General features: G+C 40.2%; 1 protein-coding gene across 12 annotated transcripts in view; it reads left to right on the top strand.

Annotated features, from left to right (window-relative positions):
* LOC124167314 (MAP/microtubule affinity-regulating kinase 3-like) overlaps positions 1-17,701 on the top strand; it is a 227,673-nt gene that overhangs the window by 112,642 nt on the left and 97,330 nt on the right. For 11 of the 12 annotated variants that reach the window (XM_046545284.1, XM_046545288.1, XM_046545285.1 and 8 more), the window contains 3 exons: positions 6,011-6,181; positions 8,398-8,451; positions 8,538-8,586. In XM_046545284.1, coding sequence (XP_046401240.1) covers positions 6,011-6,181; positions 8,398-8,451; positions 8,538-8,586 — 274 coding nt within the window. Of the gene's footprint in view, positions 1-249; positions 532-6,010; positions 6,182-8,397; positions 8,452-8,537; positions 8,587-17,701 lie in introns of those variants that run through there. The other variant, XM_046545289.1, reaches the window with a different exon arrangement.

The raw sequence follows: 17,701 nt of genomic DNA, 5'->3' as shown, positions 1-17,701 counted from the left end.
ATGCCTTTTAACGGTGTATCCATGTTAAGTGTACGTTTTCTGGGTCAAGATTCATGGGAATGACGTAAGTCTCGCCACTTTTCTATGTTCATTCTCGGCAGTCAATGCAATGGAAGCCCATGGGCTGTGCTTCGTGATGCTTGGCGCTCCGTTCCGTGTGAGGGGTGGGAGTCGGTGGGGCGTAGCGCCTGCGTTGCCCACCTGCGACGTCGCCCCTCGCTGCCAGTGGCGGCGCCGCAGCCGACGAACGGCCGTCTCCTGCCCGCCTCTCGTCCCTGTGCTGTGTGTGTTTGCCTGCCCTCAGTGGCCGACTTCGATTGACAGAGTGGGACTCGGCTTTAGTGGTTAAGCACGCTTCCCTGGAACTCATCTTGAGGATGGCTGCTTCAATGTCATGACTCCAATCTGCAATCGGAATTTGCTCGCGGTATCGATGTGTGTGGGGGTGGATCGTGTGTGATGGCGTGGGAGGGCGTACGGCCGCCTCCACCGGCTGCCTTCGTGGCTCCCCGTCGCCCCTACCCTACCAGAGTGAGTGTGTGACGTCATGCCTCTTACGTCTACATAATACCGTGCGAGCCAATTCTGGAGTGTTTGGCAAGGGGTCTTAGTGCCCCTATGATTTGACGCGAGGGAAGGTGTGCATGGCGAGTGCAGCTCAATGTGATGTTTTCTTCCTGCTGGGAATCCCATTCATTCCGCCACCAAGCGGTTGGGAACGTTGCTCTTTCTTCTCTATCGGACTTGAAAATTAGTAATCATTTCTTCTCGGTCACGCTGAAAGGCCTATTGGTCTCGGAGGTTCACGCCGAGGAGGCTACGTGGTGGCGGCGGCCCCGTCCCATGTATGTTGACATTTGTGGAGCATTTTAATCCGTCTTAAAAATTGATTGATGTATTTACATCTACATAATACCTTGCGAACCACCTCTCTGGGTGTTTGGCAGGGGGTGATCTATCGCCATCGTGGAGCATGAAATTGGATTCCTACAGCCACATCACACGGTCCAAAAAACGTTACGTATACTAGCAAACAATACTATCATATTCATGCAAAGGCAAAACTTGCCAACTACTCATTCCAGTAATCTGCCAATAAACCTATAACACACAGAACATGCTGTTAGGAATAATAAGAAAATTCAAAAGCAAGCATTATAGAATACATAAAGGTATTAGGATTCGCTACAAGTCATCTAATCTTATTGTGTGTTTTTACGCTGCTGTTATTGTCTCTTATCGATCATGGGAAAAACGGCATTCTGAATCTATCTGTTCAACAGTTTCTTCCTCGTATTTTATTTAAATGATCTGATTACCGTAGTACGTTGGCGTTCGTAAGATATGGATAACCTCTTCGGAAAATACACTGCACTTGAATTTACCTTACAGGTTTAGTCTAGTTTTCAGTCCACGTTACACAGAGATCCTCGTCCGAGTTTATCTAAGAGGTCAGTAACACTAACAAGACTATCGTAACGATTTTTCACGCACCTGGCAGCTCCTCTCTGCACGCTTTCTAACTCTGTTTTTAAGCCTATTTCATGAGGATCCCAAGCACTGGCATCGTATTCTAAGTGGGGTCTAACAAGGGAGAAGTAACTAATTTCTTTAACTTTGTCGTCGCATTTTCGTAGTATTCTATTAACAAAAACCAAGCTACTATTAGCTTGTCCTCTTATTTCCCGAATAAGTTTATTCCATTAGATAATTATTTAGTCTAGATATTTATTCTCAATACTTGCAATATTGTGTTAACAATTGCAAGGAATAGAAATCCCAATTTATGAATTTGATCGATCTTAACCTCACTTATGTAAATGCATGCTAATTGTCCTTGTTATAGCTTGTTTCTCCGCGAAATCACTCTGCCTGTTAGCGACTTCAGTGAATCGATATGAAAGCGTGGTGAATGGGTTGCAGCAATTTTGGCACTCGACTGGAGAGTCTTTTATCATAGTGATTACGCGGCCCATACACGGTCGTGCAATGCTGGATGAAAAATACTCGTTTGTGGAATACAGCGTGCGTCGTGCAGCGCACGGCAGGATTGAAATCAGGACTAGTTAGAAATTTTCAGCACGAGCGTTGCATGACGGGCCATCAGTCACGTGTATGGACTATAGTGAGGCAAACGTGCGACAGTGATCGTGGTGATAGGTCAGTTGTGACTGCAGTTTTTATGGAATCACGACAGGCTCGAATGCATTTATGTCTGTAAATTCCATGTCGAAATTTACCGAAGCAAACAGAAGTCATCGCTGTTTGTGGTTGATAAAATCAAAGGAGTACCAAAACAAAGAATTGGGTTGTTTTCTTTTATTTCCCTCAATAAGTTCATGTCTGGGAACCGTTGCCTTTTTAGTAACCAACCCTAACACCAAATATTTTCTTGTTGTACCCGCGTGCGGACTCATCCCCGAGCAAATACTTTGAAGCTTGGCCTAGCTTCCTCTCCACTTCTTTCGCACCGCAAGTTTCCTTGGGCCGTTCCCGCCGCGTGTCCCGTTCGAGGTTCACGCTCGGCTGCCCATCGCGATGATCATCATAATTGGCGTGACTCACTCCTCCCTCCACAACAGGTGCGCCTCCCTTCTCTCTCAAGAAGTTTCGGTCTCTCTGGCTAGAATCTTAGATCGCTCGTTTTCACCATTACGGAAAAGTCGACAGAGTCGAAGCATTCATACAGAGATCTGGGCGAAAAGAACACGCGTTTGTGTTGTACGAGTGCTGCAGGCAATTGTCATGGAGGCGTAATACCTATCTTCATTTTCAAAACGAAGCCTCGAAAATGTAATCTTTTCTAGAAACATACTTTTCTCGGAGAAAGATAGAAATTGGATACGGATAATTAGGCAAATGTTGTTTCTTGTGTGAAACAATAATATCTGGAGTGAGACATCCGTATTAATTGTAGACATTATGGGACGTATCACGATGTGCTTTTGTCCGCATTCATCGATTCGGTTCAATGCACTGAATAGTGATTTGTCATTGTTTTGTTCGAAGGATTTAAGAACGGAATCGTTGCCATGTTACGAATGAACTGAGATTCCCATCCGTGGACATTTTCTGGGCAGATATGTTGCTTCCGCTGGAAGCCCTTGCGGAAGTCTCACCTCGTGTGTGACCCAGACGTAGACGAAAAAATGTGGAAAGTTGAGTGCCTTTCTTGTTGCGATTAATATTTAATTTTTTGCCGCTGGCGATAATGCTGCCTTGATTTTCTCGAGCTACACTCAGAGCACCGTGGCCAACATTCCGTTTGGCTTTTCAATTTAGTTCAACATTCAGAGGGCAGCTAACTCACCACGCAGCCATGTCCTCTACAATTAACGCGCAGCCATGTGACGGATCACGTGGTTGTTTCTCATACCTTTTATGCAGATGTGGACTGGTCGAAATTAAAACATTGTGGCATGTAATATGGGCGTTGGTTAGCTTTCAGTAACGTTCTCGTTGAATGAAGGTTTTGGATATTCTCGTGTTGTTTTATTCGATGGCGGTTTCTTCTAGGCAACTTCTTTTTTGCACGGTCTCCGCGTCAGAGGCCGCTCATTGGTTGGCCGCAGTGTGCACGACTCGCCTCTCGACAGTGTGAAAATCACTCGCTCCACATTCCCGGAAGTCTCTTATTACGAGAGCCGCTGGATTTTTTCATCCGCGATCGTTCAGATGGATTGCGAATGTGTTCACATTTATTCTTGTCTATCGGCTACAGTTGACCGTCTTCGCGCTTCTGAAAGTGATCATATTGCGATGGTTCCTGTTTCACTGGAGTATGAATGTGCCTCCTGCTGCGAATTTTCGACTGTTAAGTTACCTACTATATTTACCCGGTCGTATCTGCGTCCGTCCTCGTCGGCTCGTGGCGATGTAAAGGCAAAGGTACAGCTTGTCCTTAGTGCCAGCCCGACCCGGCCCAATCAGTAAAATGGGACTTGCGGGTTTCTACATAATATTGAAGACGATAGTGCGTTCTTGCTATACGATATTTTTGTAAAATGCAATGGACAGATGTTCGTCTGCTTTGCATCTGGTGTCCACAGATGTCTGCTGTAGTCAAGGCCGTATCCAGAAAATGTTTCGGGGGGGGGTCTTTACCTGCATTTTATTGGCTTTTATTAATTTGCTGGGGGTATGCATCGATTGGGTGGGTTGGGTTCACTTGTTGGAGGTACCCACTCATACATTAATTGATTGGGGAGTCGTGGCCCCTCGCTATGGCCTCGAGTTAAGCTTTCATGGTCGCACTCATTTGAAACGGATCGTCTGAGCTTTTTCTATTCGGTTACAATGTCCGGAGGGGTTGGTGATGAAGTGAAAGTGGCTGAACCCACGCGGCGGCGGCGGCGTCTCTCTGGGAACTGGCGACGCAGATCACATTTCCAAGCCCTGCGGTGCGATGCGCCTCAATGCCTCTCTCTCTCTCTCTCTCCCTCCGCTCTCTGCCACCCACTCGATCTCACCCTACTTCACTACAACTTGACTGGACTTAACCCAGCGCCATTGTCGAGTTGCCAAAGCACAGTGCCTGCTGGTTCACATCTACCTATAATAGCGTAATTAAACTGAAGGTTCAGCTGTCATTAGTTGCGAAAAATTGAAATTTATTTTGGTATTATATCTGTATTTTGTATTATATCTGTATTATCTGTATTTTTTGGCTATCTATTGAGAGACGTGAATACTATAGTATGTAAATCCTCTGAAATTTGTGCCGTGATTGGAGGAGTTCGTCATTAATCAGTGTATGTTTGGTAATGAGTCAAGTTACGCCAAGTTAAGTTGTTTTGAAGTGGGCTTTACAAATCGACTGCCGAAATGTGTGGACTCTCTGTCAACTCCTCATGAGTGATTTTGTTGAGAAATTTGTGTGCTTGAGAGAGAGTTGATGGAAGGGACTGAGGAGAAGGGTGAATGAGAAGGAGGGTGATTGGGTCGCCTGGGGTGAATCGGCCACTGATGTCATCAAGGTTATGGATGGGGTTATTCTTAATTTCAATGCTTCGAGTCTCAATCACTCAGCTGTTAATAATATTTCTCAATGTAATTAGAACTTAAAAGTACTCATTCATGAGCATGGGTGCTACCAAACAAGTAGGCACTGTTCCAAAATTGAAATAATACTGAAAAATACCCGAAACTTTTCAAATGCAAATAAGTGAAAATATAATGAGATAACCTCGGAATATATAGGTGTGGATATTAGGTATTTAATTTCTCCTGTCTCTTCTTCTAGTTAAAATGTGAACTAGTAGAATACTACATTAAAGTAGCAACAATTTCTGACTGGAGGAAAGTTGTGGCACATTGTCTAAATGTATCACATGAAGAAACAATGGCCATGCTCACCCATTCATTGAAGCTCTTTATATTGAACATGTTGATTATTTTTGTAGGCAATCAGGCTTCTTGAGTGTGAGGCTATTGTGCACGTTCATTGAGGAAAAGCATTTCGCAGACAAACAGACACTACTGTTCACATTTTCTCGTGGAAGAAATTCATTGGCCTTTTTCCCTGATTCCTTATTAAGATGATTTATTACCTCCATAATGCTTGAGTCCAGAATAGTGTTTGCCTTGCCAATGCCAAAATCCATGAACATTAGCGTATGCCAGATCATTGGATGAAGACAAATGGAAGTTTGCTTTAATTGACTTTCCATCTTCCTATGCTTTCAAGATGCATAAGGAAGTTACATATTCTTTGCTCAGTGGAAGCAAATTCACCTGATACATTGTTGCCATGTCCAGGTCCACCCATCCGAGCACTCAGTGTGTGTGGGATCATGCCACTGGTTGTTATTGCCTAAATAATATTGATGCGAAAGCAGTGCGTATCAAGCATTTGGAATAAATGAGGGATCATGCACAGCTGATAACTGGCTTTTAGAGTTATGGTAACAGAATCTACCTAATCTAATAACATTCCAATCATGGTCCAACTCCTTGACTGTTGACTGTCTTCTCATCCACACTCATTGGAACAAATGCGTCTCTGTTTCAGGGTGGTGGTGAGGGCACTGCAACCTCAGCCCGTGTCTCTTCCTCGTCCTCTTCATCGCGAAGTCGCACTTCTGAGGAGCCTCACATTGGAAAGTACAAGCTACTCAAGACAATTGGCAAGGGAAACTTTGCCAAGGTTAAGCTCGCGAAACATGTTCCAACCGGCAAAGAGGTGAGTGAATCTTTCTTTTGCTCTCGTCACGTAGTTTTAACGTGGTTCATCTCGGAATGGCAGTCATTGAACAAAAGATTGCTCTTTGTATTGTTGTAGTTCACAGGAAATGAGGTGTAAGAACTCCATGCCCACTCCCATTGCTCATTTATTCATTTTATTCATGGCTCTACTAGTTAATTGTGTTTATGGTGTTTCATCATTGGGGAATCCGTATTTTTCTAGCCATACTGACTGATGCAGGGTTATCCATTCAGTCATCTCATTATGAATGTTATTGTGATGTGCTGGTTCAGTCTAATATTTTTTCGTTGTTAATTCTTTTCCTTGCACTAAGCATATTTAATTACTTATGGTTATATGGCCAGCTAAAAAACATTGATTTTTGGTCTTTGGTCCAAAAATTTTTTTTTAGTGGAATAGATTTCTTGGCTAATTACCATATTTGACGGCATGTAAGACACACTGTTTTCCTAAATGGGGAGCTCTCCTAAAATTAAAAAGGTATTTTTTTACAAGTTTAGATAAGTAAGTTAAAGTTATTAACGTATGCATAATATTATTATGGTATGTTCTTCTCACACATGACATTTAATATAATACTCTGGGGCTCATCAACGCACGCATCAAAGATTTTCAAAATTCAAAGAAGGCTGCTTAGGATTATCTAAAAAAAAACATATTGTTCCTCATCCAGACCTATCTTTACAAAACTAAACATACTTCCATTTCCTTGTGTGTACATCATGTATTCCGTTATACATGTGCGACAAAGTCTCTCCAACTTCATGATAAATTCTGACTTTCACGGGCACGAGACTCGAATTTCTACTGGTCACGATGTGATGTGTGATATTCATATGCAAGTGTTTGCATCCCAATGGGCACTCTTCAATTTACAAGAGAATGAAAATGTCCCGCCTACCATGAATTTGTGACATTTGAATGTGCGTGGGGTGAGTTCTACAGTCATCTATCAAAGTCAACATTCAGAGCATGCCACACTACTCAGTGAACTAACCCTGTTTGTTTGGGGTAGGCAAGGGTAGAGCTCACCCCAAGTGTAGCACCAAGCATATGCATATCACACATCACATCATGACTACATAGTTAGTTCCTTGGGCTTCCTTGCACTTTGGTTGTGGGGGCTTCTGTCAGCATTTGTACCATCTTTCATCTTTGGAGCCACCTAGGCATTCCAAGCTCAAATCCCTCCCCCACCCCCACCTATCATGCCTCGCCTCTTCTCTTGTAACCCTTGAAATTCATATTTTTTTCTGAAATGTGGGTGTGTTTTGGTGATAAATTGTATTTCGTCGAGTTCTAGTGAGCAGCTCAAATATCCAATCTCTCCTTGAATATTCTTACTGAATAGTAAGGTCAGGTTATTCAGTTATCTCCTCATTACGTAATAATGACATATAAGGAATGCTATGAAATACTAATCTGAAAGTAATTGTATTTCTGTACAAAAGTTTTACATATTACACTTACAATAAGTTCCTTTACCTAAAAGAGTTGAAACGCTCATCCAATAAAGATCATTTAGCATGGTCATGAGAGCAAATATTGTGAAAAAGTTAAGAGATAGGGTAATAGTTTAGAAAGCGTTATGGCACTTTCTTGTTTTGTTGGCTGGTAATAAATGAGAAGTATTTGAAGAGTTGACATGGGAAAGGTATAAGTCACCGAATGTGAATTTTACGGGAGACAAAAGGAAGAGGTTTGCTAACATTGTGAAGCTTATATTAGTGTTCAAACTTTGTCAATTGTAGCATAACTGATGTATTGTATATCCAATTGACTTTTTACCTTGTCCATGTCATTGGCATTTGCACCTTATCCATGAAAAACTAAATTTTGATTTATTCTGACTTGTTGCCTTTCCCATGTCAACCCTTCATTTATTCAGGGCTCTTGTCGGTTCATACGATGCCTTTTGGTTGGTGAACCTTGTGAGCTTAGTGACCAGTGTTCCTGCCGTGAAACCATGGCATGGATGCAACTGTGATATGGCGAGTGTTAAATACTAGTACATAATTTCATTTTCTGGTTTGACTGGAAATCGAAGCATGGTTTGAAGAAAAATGGAAGGAAATTTTTGCTATTTTGTGAACTAAGATATTTTTATGTGTGTTCCTCCATCGGTATTTATTTCTGTACATTTTTCTTTGTCCTTTAAAAGCTAGCTTAATTTTTCATCTTTTTGTTTTCAGGTAGCAATCAAAATTATCGACAAAACCCAATTAAATCCTGGCAGTTTACAGAAGGTAAATTGAAATATTTGTTGTTTTATTGTCTCAAGTTGTATTTGTCTTTTTGAAAATCTTCTCATACATTTTGTTTTAATTTGCAGTTGTTTAGGGAAGTTAGGATAATGAAAATGCTGGACCATCCTAATATAGGTGAGTAATTCTTTATTTCTTTATTTTTTGCTTGTAGAGTGTTCACTTTCCCCATTCTTGTCAAACTGTCTTCCACTCATTCATTATTTGTGTCAAAAAAATTGATATCTATGAAAGACTATTCCCATCTTTTATTTGTAAAGCCAGTGTATTGCTGGCGTCATTCACATGAATGCCTGTGACTTTTATTCTTGGCTGTATACCTCAGAGATTGGCTGAATACATATGATGAGTACAAATAAAACATAATTGTTTTCTGTCTTGAATGAGTTGGAGATATAGGTTTGGAGGAATTGTTAATAGGAGCAATTTTTTCATGATTTTACTGTATGTCAGAGTTCACTGGCATTGTGCACCCTTGGCAGTGAGGAATATGACTTTCAAGACACGGCAAGTTCCAGCCCACGAGCATTTGCGCAGGGTAGGTTGTGTTTTCAGTGGCCTCTTGTCCATTGACTCGGTGCAAGAATGAAATGTAGCAAGCGATTGAACGGTTCTACATCATCATCCAATTTTTTGTTGGACTCGGAATGTTAAGTGCAGAGACATTGGGCATGAATCACCAGTTGCTCAAGAATGAATGCATGTCAAACAGTGTGGGGTTTATAAGTGGCACGAGCTCTTGAAAGATGGCCGAGGTATTGTGGAGGACAACTCCCTCGCTGGATGGCCATCGGCATCAAGAAGTTATGACAATGTGTGCTTGAAGTGCTGAATGCAGATGGTCAGTTAAGTGTGCAGATGCAGTTGGCTTTGATAAAATGGCAGTGCAGGGCATGGTCACTGAAAATTTGGCAATTACAAAGATCTGTGCTCAACTGTTTCTGTCGGGCTTGACAGGCAAGCAAAAGTGTCTGCTTGTGTCTGTGTGTTCAGCAAAGGCGTAAAAGGGAATCATGATGATGCCCCAACCCCTCCCTGTACAGCCCCTACTTGCCACTCACTGACTATTTGTCATCCCAAAAGTGAAACCCTCCCTCTTAAGGACATCACCATGTGACTGTAAGTGTAAGAAGCTTACAGTTCAAAGACATTCCAGAATCCAGCTACAAGGAAGACTTCATGTTTTGTAAAAGCCAACGATGCTCAATGGATGAACTTTGAAGACTTCAAACATTTCATGCTGATATCTCTGATAATACTACAAAACTTTCCCCCATACTTGTTATGGAAACCGTGTTGGTTCTTGTCTTTATTAAAAAAATAACCTATCTCCAATAGATTCAGACAGTCATTAATTTAAAAAAGGCCAAGAAATATTATTTAATGTTTTTATTTTTGTTTTTACATGATTTTATGTTCCAAATTATTTCGTGTGAGACATACCCAAAGATTAAATTCTTATACTCGCCTAATTAATATAAAATTTTCTACAAACATGTGTCTTTGTTGTCAATATATAATCTTTATATGTATATCTTTAGCCCCAATCTATATATCTTTAGCCCCAAAAAAAGGGTACATGTATGCTAATTGGTTATAGATTTAATAAAAGTCAAACTCTGCAATGATGTCACAAGGGAATCAAAATCCTCAGGACAGTCCATTTCCTTGTATGACCTTTTGTTAAATTGTGTTCTTTAACTGTAATAAGGAAATTTGGTCAAGTGCATCATGATTGGCTAGCTCTGTGTCTCTGGAAGGAGGTAGTTCCGAATTTTCAACTTAGTGAACTTTCCCTCACTTCTACCCTTTTATTTTGAATGGCTTTCAAGGTATTGCTGATGTTAACCCTGAATCTTGATTGAAGTTATTTTCCTCCAGCTTTATTTCTATGGCTTTCTTTGTTAGGCGATCCCAAAAAATTTAGCTACCTTGACACAAATTTCCGAATTTGTGTCGAGGTTGCTAAATTTAGGTTGTATTTGTGTACTATGTGTAAGAAACTTGGTCATTTGGTAAGTAATTTACTTGGTAAGCCATTTGTACTAAATGGAAATTAACATTTTTATCTTCCATACCCATGTTCATTTGATGAGTTTTTCTTGATGTTGATGTATCATATTATTACAACTATCGTCTAATTTCATTATCATTGTTTATAGGCAAGGTACTTGAACATATTGTCGTTAGCAATATCATGACTTTCTTGGACAGTCGTAACCTCCTTAATAGCTGTCAGAATGCTTCCGAAAAGGTAGAACATGCAAACCACAGCTCATGCTCTTTCTTCATGATTTCTCAAATCTGGTGTGTCAAAAGACAAGTCAACACATTATTTCGAGATTTTAAGACATTTTTCGGCATGATGCCTCACAGCAAACTTTTTTACAAATTTCAATTTTGCAGATTAAACGTAACAGTGGTAAACTGGAATGCGACTGGAATATGCGACTTTGAGTGGTCATAGAGTAGTTCTTGACGGAATTAGCTTAGATGTTAAGTGACATCAGGTATCCCACAGGGAAGCATAATCGGCCCCATGCTGTTCATTATTTGCATTATTGAGTTGATCAATGTTTGAATTATTCAAGCAGGTGGTCGAAAGGTAAAGAGACTTTTTTAAGTGACATGTGTTATAGTATTGTGTCCATAAGTGGTTCAAAATGCCAAAAAGTCACCAAGTATGTATTTCTTCTACGCTCTACAATTGCCCACCGAATCAAATCCGCTCATCTAGTGGCCCTAGTAGTACTAGGTGAGTGGATTTGATTCGGTGGGCGATTGTTCAGTGTTTTTACTGTGGAGGTATCGATATGCTTATTCATAGCTAAGAATGATTGGGTCTTCTTAGCAATCAATAGGCAGGTGAGGATGGAGTCTTTGTACATTGGTGGAAAAAATTAACGCACAGCTTATTGATGTCTAAAAGCGGCCAGTTCAGGGACTGCGTGTATTCCAAAATTTTGCCCTGGTAATGCTCTCGTGCAATGAGAATTTTAAAAGCTATATGCCCCTTATACCGGGGAAATAATCGTATCTGGTGCAGTATAGGAATGCGCAGAAGATGCAGCTACGAATTCTTCCCCATATTCTTTGAAGTATTCGCCCATGACTCACCTAGAATGGAGTTAACTCTCATGGGGACATCTGTGAACATAGTCAAAATATTGGGCAATGAGACTGCTTTACGACACAACCGTTGCAGTGGTTTAATGGGTAAAGTACCTATCATGCAACAAATCATAGGTTCCACCGATCAAATCTCAGTGACGAATGATTTGATGCTGCACACTCACGCTGGACATTTTTCTGATCTTAAAACTTTGCAAAACTTATCATGGGGTCCAGAGGATGTTGCATGGCTACTAATTCTTTGGTGTTTCTGTATTTGTTGACATACAACTCCAATCTTGCACAACCATCAGGGCAGTTGACTTTGAAGTGAATTATGACTACCTTATCCGTGTCGCCCAGCCCTGCTTCAAGGCTCCTAAGATAAGCTGTATGTGTATCAATATCTTCTCCTTCAGGTTCCTAATATTCAAATGTCAATGTCCCAAATTGAACAATCAACTATCTTGAAAAAATAAAATCAAAAATCTTTTATTCCTCAGAATTGGTTCAATGTGCGGAAATTCTGAGATAGCCATAATATCAAGCCAAAAATCTAGTATTAAGTGTAGCAAGGAATAAGTCCAATGGTTATTGGAAGTTGGTACTCCGAAAGCATAGTTGATTTTCAAAAAATCATTAAAATAACCAATTTAACAGTACAATAACCATATCAAAAAATCGACAAAGAATTTTGTTTCTATCAATGAAATTTCATGTTCCTGAGACATTTATAAATACCCGATAATAGTGAAAAAATTTTAGTCCCTAAAGGCTCCCATGTTAATTTAAGACAATATATCTGGAAAAATAATTTTATTCCCAATTTCCTCGTATAGAGCACATTGAGGCCTTTACAATGGAGGATTAACAAAGCAAGTCACAAACATTCATGCTAGGGACCACCTATACAGGCGGAATTCGAACCTGCCAAGTACGGTTTTGCAGGTTAGGACTTGACATCACCACCACCGTGGCCGATTATAGACTTTTTTGAGTTTTCGGATTTTTTTCTCCTTATGATTTTTTTTTTCCTTTTACATCCGATAACCCATTTATCCGCACCTATTACATGTTGGGCTGCAAATTTGTGTGAATCAGTCAGTCAGTCATCACTTTGCTGCTATATATGTATTCAATGACCTCTTCTCCCGAATAATCAGTAAAATACATTTAATTGCTAACGATACTGTTAATTATTGCTATAGTGATCACTCTGACGTTGAAATTCTATCATCATATTTAAAAAAAGTTCATTTGTGGAGCCTAGAGTGGGGACTCAAGCTTAACATGAACAAATTCATGGCAGTACATTTCTTACGAAGGTTATTAGCAATAACCATATTTATGCTGTGGATGGTATTGTCGTAAAGGCAACACACGAAGTACTTGGGAGTAATGATAACTTGGAACCCTGAGGACATGGGGAGCAAACATACGGAATACGGAACAAACGCAGAGGTCTGAGAGACCATTGCATTTTTAAAAATATGAATATTTTCAAAATTGATATTTCAAAATATCTATACTTCTCGTTAGCTTCATATTTTTGCATAACAGTGACATCCCACTCTTAAAATTTTACGTTCTTTTTATGATTTCTGTAAATTTGCAATTGAATTCGATTAGCGGTCTGTGAGATCGCACGTCACTAAATCAGAAAAATCATTAAAGGTAATGCCGGTGGAAATGATTAAAAAAGTTCTTAAAACAATTCGTAGTGATTTATTAAGCATAAGGATAATAAATATTTTGTTAGGATCCATCTTTAGTTGTACAAAGTGGATATTTAAGCACTTAATTTTTCTAAAATTCATTGCGTTAGAGTAAATAACCGTTCAAGTAGTTTCTGAAGGCGACCGCAAAACAAATGAAATAGTTTTTTTTTAATATCAATCATTCTGTTATTTAACTTCTAACATTTTCATAGATATTATCAATAATTAGAATAATATAGTGGTGAATTTCTCATACCCCTACCAGGCAGTACGCATATAATGTACTTTGTAAATTGGAACCAATTGAACCCCAAAATTGCGTGCGCCCACAGCTGGAGCGCAGCTTTTAATTATAGGTATCTTACAGCAGTCCGTCTCGTCCTAACTATTTGGGGACAGAACATCTTAGCATCGACTTTTACCAGAAGAAGAAATGAAAAAAGACTAGGAAACACCTATAGTGAAACGTCGAAATGCAAGTGACGTTACGTCTACATTTGTCCGCAGCATTTTTCTGGCCCTTTTTATCAAGCAACCAGAAAACCCTCGAGTGCATAGTTTCTGAAGTAGTGCGAAAATATGTCGACAAATGCCAACAAATATAACTGATAGTTAAGGAGGCAGCACAGATGATAACAGAAGCAATGTAGTAAAAGATCTCCCCAGGCAATAACAATGTTTTTTCAGGAGAAATCGCTATAAGTGGTCATCAAATGAGCGGAAGAGGAAAATTTGTATACCCTTCCATAACACCGTTACTCAGAAACCTGGTTTGAAGGATTACGAAACGTCACTTGGTGTGGATATTGAGCCTCTTGATAATTAGTTTCAGATTTTGATGAGCAAATTTTACAATTGAATAATTTGGTACGATCAAAAAATTGAAGGGCCAAATGATTTTGCATCATCCAAAGGACACATAATGGGCTCTTCATTTTATGGATCCTCGGGGAATAAGACTGTAATACCCAATCTTTCCAAAATATATAAGGCCGTTTGCTTAGTTTCAATAATGCACTTCAGGGTAGGTGACGATATATAGTCAGGGAAACCAGTGGTAATTGCATTTTACAACGTAACTAAAGGTGGCGTAGATTCTTTAGACAAAATGTACTGTAGATACGCATTTGGGAGGTTTCCAATGGCAGTATTTTTCAGAATATTAAATATTCCCTTTCATCATCACTGGTCAACAATCCTAGGATTGGTTTGACACAGCTCTTCACTCAGTTCTCCTATTAGCTAATCTTTTCACACCTACGTATTTCTTCTCTTTCACATCCTTCTTTACTTGTTCCATATATTTTATTCGTGGTCTTCCTTTTCCGTTCTTGCCTTCCACTTGTCACTCGACGATTGTCTTCATCAGGCCACCATGTCTCAAGATGTGGCCTATAAGGTTGTCCCGTCTTCTTGTTAAGGTTTCCATGAGGCTTCTCCTCTCTCCTACTCTTCTTAGGACTTCTTAGTTACTAACTCGGTCGATCCATTTGATCTTCATCATTCTTCTGTAGCACCACATTTCGAAGGCCTCTATCCTTGCTTTCTCTGCTTCGGTCATTGTCCATGCCTCACTTCCGCATAGGAGCATACTCCAGATGTAGGTTCTTATAAATTGTTTCTTTACTTCCATATTTAAGTTTCCCGCTGTAAGTAGGTCTCTCTTTTGGTGGAATGCTCTCTTCGCCTGGGCTATTCTGCTGATGATTTCTTTCTTGCTTCTCCCGTCACTAGTTATCTTGCTTCCCAAATAACTGAATTCATTCACCTCTATCAGTTTTTGCTTCCCTATTTTAGTGTTAATCTTAACTTCTTCTCTTCTACTGCATACTAATATCTTGGTTTTCTTCGTGCTTATTTTCAGTTGATATTTACCCATTACCCTACCCATATTGACCAGAATATTTTTCAAATCCTTCTCTGTTTCTGCTAAAACGGCTATGTCATCGGCAAATCTTAGCATGCTATTTTTTTCTCCATGGATATTCACTCCCAATGCCTTTTCTTTGATTTCATTAATGGCTTTCTCAATGTAAACGTTGAAAATTACGGGTCACAATGCACAGCCTTGTCTCACTCCTTTCCTAAATCTTGCCTCTTCACAGCTGGGCCCTGATTTTATGACCGCTACTTGGTTTTTGTATAAACTGTGGATGATTCTTCTGTCATTGTAAAGAACCCCATTTTTTTTTTAAGATTCCTAGCATTGTGCTCCAATCCACGATGCCAAAAGCCTTCTCTAAGTCCACGAATGCAACGAACGTTGGCTTGTTCTTTTCCATTCTCTTCCCTATGAGCAGTCTAAGGGCCAATATTTCTTCCCTTGTGCCTTTGTTTTTTCTGAATCCAAATTGGTCCTCATCCAAGAACTCTTCTGCTTTTCGTTCTATTCTTCTATAGATGATCCTTGTCAGTATCTTCGATGCATGTGTGGTTAGGCTCATGGTCCTAAAATCTTTGCAGTTCTCTGCTCTTTTCTTCTTAGGAATAGGGATTATAATGTTCCTCTCTAAGTCCTTTGGTATCTCACCTGTCGAATACATTTCACTGATGATTTTGTACAAGTGGTTCAACGTCTTCTCTCCTGCATTTTTAATTAGCTCTGCAGGAATATCATCAATGCCAGACGCTTCATTTATCCTAAGGTCACTTACAGCCGCATCAAATTCTGATCTTAAAATTGGGGCTCCCTTGTTACTTCCCTCTTGTTTTCGATAGCATTCGTTCTTAGGCTGCTTCCTTTGTACAAATCTTCCAATTATTCCTTCCATCTCTTCCCATTGTCTTTGTTTTCAATCATTAGATCTCCGTTTTTGTCTCTAAGGGTATTACATCTTAAGCTCCTTTCCTTTGAAGTGGTATCTCACTTTCCTATAGGTGGCATCTAGTTTTCCATGTTTAAGATTGTTTTGTACTTCTTCACAAATAGTTTTCATCCACGTTTCTCTAGCCTTCCGCACTTAACAACATATTTCGTTCCTCATTCGCTTGTAACAATTCTGCCCTTCCTCTGTTATTGCAGCCTCGTATTTTCATCTTTCTTCAATGAGATCTAGTACTTCCTGCGTGATCCATGCTTTTTTCTTAATGACTCTTCTTTTACCAAGAACTTCCTCAGCTGCTGCCTGCAGACCACTTCTAATGGTTTTCCAACTCTCCTCCACTGGTTTATTGGTTGTATCCTCCCCTATTCTCTTTTCTACAGCTTCTTTAAAAGCCAGTTGATGCTGAACCTCCTTCAATTTTTCAACCTGCCATGTATTTTTCACGGCTTTCTTAAATTTTTTAAATTTAAGGTGGCATTTCATCATAACTACGTTATGGTCACTATCGATATCTGCCCCTGGATAACTTTTGCAGTCCTTCACCTGGTTCCTGAATCTTTGTTTTACTAGAATGTAGTCGATTTGGAATCTTCTAAGGTCTCCTGGCATCTTCCACGTGTATCTACTTTGCAGGGGGTTTTTGAATAAAGTATTGGCAACCACTAGCCTGCGCTGAGTGCAGAATTCAAGTAGTCTTTCTCCTCTTTCATTTTGGTTACCCAACCCATATTTCCCTATTATTATTCCGTCTTGACCTTCGCCGACGACGGCGTTCCAGTCACCTAAAATAATAAGATTTTCTTCCCCTCTTACCTGCTTGATAACTTCCGCTATATCTTGGTAGAGATCTTCTACTTATTCATCTTCATAATCTGATGTTGGCATGTAAACCTGCACCACTACAGTAGCTATGGGTTTAGTATCCATCTTCACCATTACTATCCTTTCATTAAACTGCAGGTAACTTTTAACACACATCCTGGTGCTCTTTTTAAGCATTATGCCTACTCCAGCATTACCATTTAGCGATCCAGTGTTTATCATTCTGTAGCTTCCACTCCAAAAGTCACCTTCTTGGGGCCACTTCATTTCGCTGATGCCTAATACGTCGAGGTTCATTCTTTACATCTTCACCTTCAAGTTCTCTAGCCTACCGCAAGTACGAAGTGATCTAACGTTCTATGTTCCTATCCGTAACATTCTATCACCTTTGAGCGTTGTACCCTCTTGAGTAGTCCCTGCCCGGAGATCCGAATGGGGGACTAGTTTACCTCCAGAATATTTTACCCGAGAGAATTCCATCATGTCATTATATAAATTGAGTGGAGTAGCTGTGACTCCTCGGGATGATAATGTGGTGGTTTCCCGTTGCCTTCCACATTGCAGTACTACAGCCGTTAAAGTAAATGTTACCATGCCCGTAGTGAAATATGTGTCGCTGCACCGACCAGTATGGTCTCCACCTTCGCACATATGAAGAAGAGCTGCTGCCCTCTCCCTTGGGTAATGAGAGGCATAATTGTTGGCGGCCCCCAGTCACCAAGTCACGGTATCTTCACTGGTTTTGGTATCATTTAA

The sequence above is a fragment of the Ischnura elegans genome, chromosome 10 (assembly GCF_921293095.1).
Source record: "Ischnura elegans chromosome 10, ioIscEleg1.1, whole genome shotgun sequence".
NCBI classification, from domain to species: domain Eukaryota; kingdom Metazoa; phylum Arthropoda; class Insecta; order Odonata; family Coenagrionidae; genus Ischnura; species Ischnura elegans.
This window is presented reverse-complemented; position numbering and strand designations above follow the sequence as displayed.